Source organism: Myotis brandtii, unplaced genomic scaffold (assembly GCF_000412655.1).
Source record: "Myotis brandtii unplaced genomic scaffold, ASM41265v1 scaffold725, whole genome shotgun sequence".
Taxonomy (NCBI): domain Eukaryota; kingdom Metazoa; phylum Chordata; class Mammalia; order Chiroptera; family Vespertilionidae; genus Myotis; species Myotis brandtii.
The window spans coordinates 927,711-930,135 of record NW_005370862.1 but is presented as its reverse complement, the minus strand read 5'-3'; the positions used below and the strand labels follow the sequence as shown (position 1 = coordinate 930,135).

Below are 2,425 nucleotides of genomic sequence, written 5' to 3'. Positions count from 1 at the left end.
TGGGGAGGGGAGGGGAGGGCGGGGCCAGGGCAGGCGGGACTCACGTCCGTCTGCACCATCTGAGGGCGCTGGTTGCGGATTCTCGCCACGAACTCGAAGACGTCCACCTTCTGCTCCGCGTACATCATGTCCATCATGGCATCGATGACGATGAAGGTGCCCGTCCGGCCCACGCCCGCGCTGCGGGGACAAAGGAAGAGGCCGCACCGTGAGCCACGATCCCCCCGAAGCAAATGACAGGGCCTCAGAACACGCCTGCCCCCCAGGACAGAGGGACACGCCCCCTGCCTTGGGAGGCTGGCACCTCAACACTTCACCCAACCTCCTCTGGGTTACAGAAGAGCAAGTCTATGGCGCGGCCACCAGAGGGCGCCGTGATCCTAGTAAAATTTATCTAGAAACTGAACAAGGCTTATCAGGAAGAGCTGCTGCGGGCAGCCTCGCCTGAGGTTGTTCAGATAAATTTTCCTCTGTTACCAGGTGTTGTCTTCTCGTCACAACTGGTGTAACTGGCTTTTCAAAAACTGTCACACTGTGCCCGGCCGGCGTGGCTCAGGGGCTGAGCGTCGACCTATGAACCAGGAGGTCACCGTTCGATTCCTGGTCAGGGCACAGGCCCGGGTTGCAGGCTCCATCCCCACTATCAGCCCTGGCCTCTCGGCTTGTCGGTGGTAGATACTGGGGTCCCCCTCACGTGCCAGGGGGGACAGGGCTGTGCTACCACGGAATGCTTGGGGTGGGGGGCCCTGGGCTGCTGCCCTGTGCCCGCGCTGGTATTCACATCGCCCGCCTGCTCCTGTGCCCCCCCTGATATCGGTGCTCGCTGGCTGAGTCCCCCCACGAGCCGCCCCGGGTCCTGACGCACCTGCAGTGTACCACGATGGGCCCAGCGTGTGCGGGGTTGAGCGTCTTCACCTTCTTCAGGAACTTGAGCATCCCAATGGGGGTGAAGGGCACCCCGAAGTCGGGCCAGCTGGTGAAGTGCAGTTGGCACAGGAGCCGCGGGGCCCTGCAGCCATCGGAGAGCTGCTGTGGGGACAGGGGGACGTGCGTGGGACAGCCACCCCCCATCCCTGGAGTTGGTCCAGGACTCAGGGACCCCGAGGCCAGCAGGGGGCTGCCTCTGCCGGGGGCCTGGGTAAGTGCCCCCAGCGCAGCCCTCCGCTCCCCAGCGCCTTCAGGGGAGGAAACAGTGATGCTGTGGGCCGGGGAGGAGGCTCCTAGCTGCTCAGGCTCCCCCATGGATGCTGTTACCCAGGGCCTAGGAGCTTGCCCGGACCACAGTGTATCTGAGTGTGTGTGTGCACGTCCATGTGCCCATGAATATGTGTGCACGTGTATCTGTATGTGCGTGTGTGTGTGTGTATCTGTGTCTATGTAGTGAGTGTGTGTCTGGGGGGATGTGTATCTGTGTGTGTGTCTGGAGGTATGTGTATTTGTATGTGTGTGTCAGGTGTGTGTATGTGTGTGTGTGTCTGGGGGTGTATGTATTTGTGTGTGTGTGTCAGGTGTTTGTATGTGAATGTGTGTGTGTATTTGTGTGTGTGTGTCTGGGGCATGTGTATTTGTGTGTGTGCTGGGGGTATGTGTATTTGTATGTGTGTGTCAGGTGTGTGTATGTGAGTGTGTATTTGTGTGTGTGTGTGTGTGTGTGTGTCTGGGGTATGTGCATTTGTATGTGTGTGTCAGGTGTGTGTATGTGAGTGTGTGTGTGTATTTGTGTGTTGTGTGTGTGTGGGTGTGTGGGGGTATGTGAATTTGTATGTGTGTGTATTTGTATGTGTGTATCTGTGTGTGTGTCTGGGGGTGTGTATGTGTATTTGTGGGTGTGTGTCTGGGAGGGGGGCATAAGGGGACAGCAAGAATGACAAAGCCCACCTTCCCTTTCTGTGCTGTGGCTTCTAGAAGCTCAGACTCCTATGTTGTGACCTCAGTGTGTGCACCACCCACCCACCTTCCGTTCCTGACATCACGGCCTGTGTCTACATCTCTAGCTGTTTCATCTGCCCTGAACACATGCAGGAGTCTTTGCTGAGACGCCTTAAAACCTGTCAGGGCACAGCTAGCAGGGAGTAAGTGTGAAAACGAATGAGGAAGCTTCAGCTGTAATTTTGAAACCGTTTTCTCCCGCTTCGGGATCCCATTGAGTGAAAGGGCTCTGTTACTAAGGGGGCCCACCCATCCCCTTCGCCAGACTCGCTTCCCCCGACCAGAATGGCCCTGGGAGCCAGGAGCGCCCAGCACTGGGTGGTCCTGGACCTTGGTCGACTCCCATGCTCAGCCCACTGACCCCCATCTGTCCCTGTCCTGTCCCCACCGGGCAAGTCCTCCGGCCTCAGACCCACTCAGCAGGAGCCACTGCAATGCTAGTGAATGGGAAGCAGAGCTGAGGGTGGGGGCAGAGCTGGGGGTGGGGGCAGAGCTG

General features: G+C 58.6%; 1 protein-coding gene across 1 annotated transcript in view; it reads right to left on the bottom strand.

The window, feature by feature from the left end:
* Positions 1-2,425, bottom strand: part of PTPRE (protein tyrosine phosphatase, receptor type, E) — a 70,423-nt gene that overhangs the window by 11,028 nt on the left and 56,970 nt on the right. Inside the window, exons 10-11 of the mRNA XM_014530149.1 lie at positions 866-1,029; positions 45-180 (exon numbers count right to left, since the gene is read on the bottom strand). Coding sequence (XP_014385635.1) covers positions 45-180; positions 866-1,029 — 300 coding nt within the window. The remainder of the gene's footprint in view (positions 1-44; positions 181-865; positions 1,030-2,425) is intronic.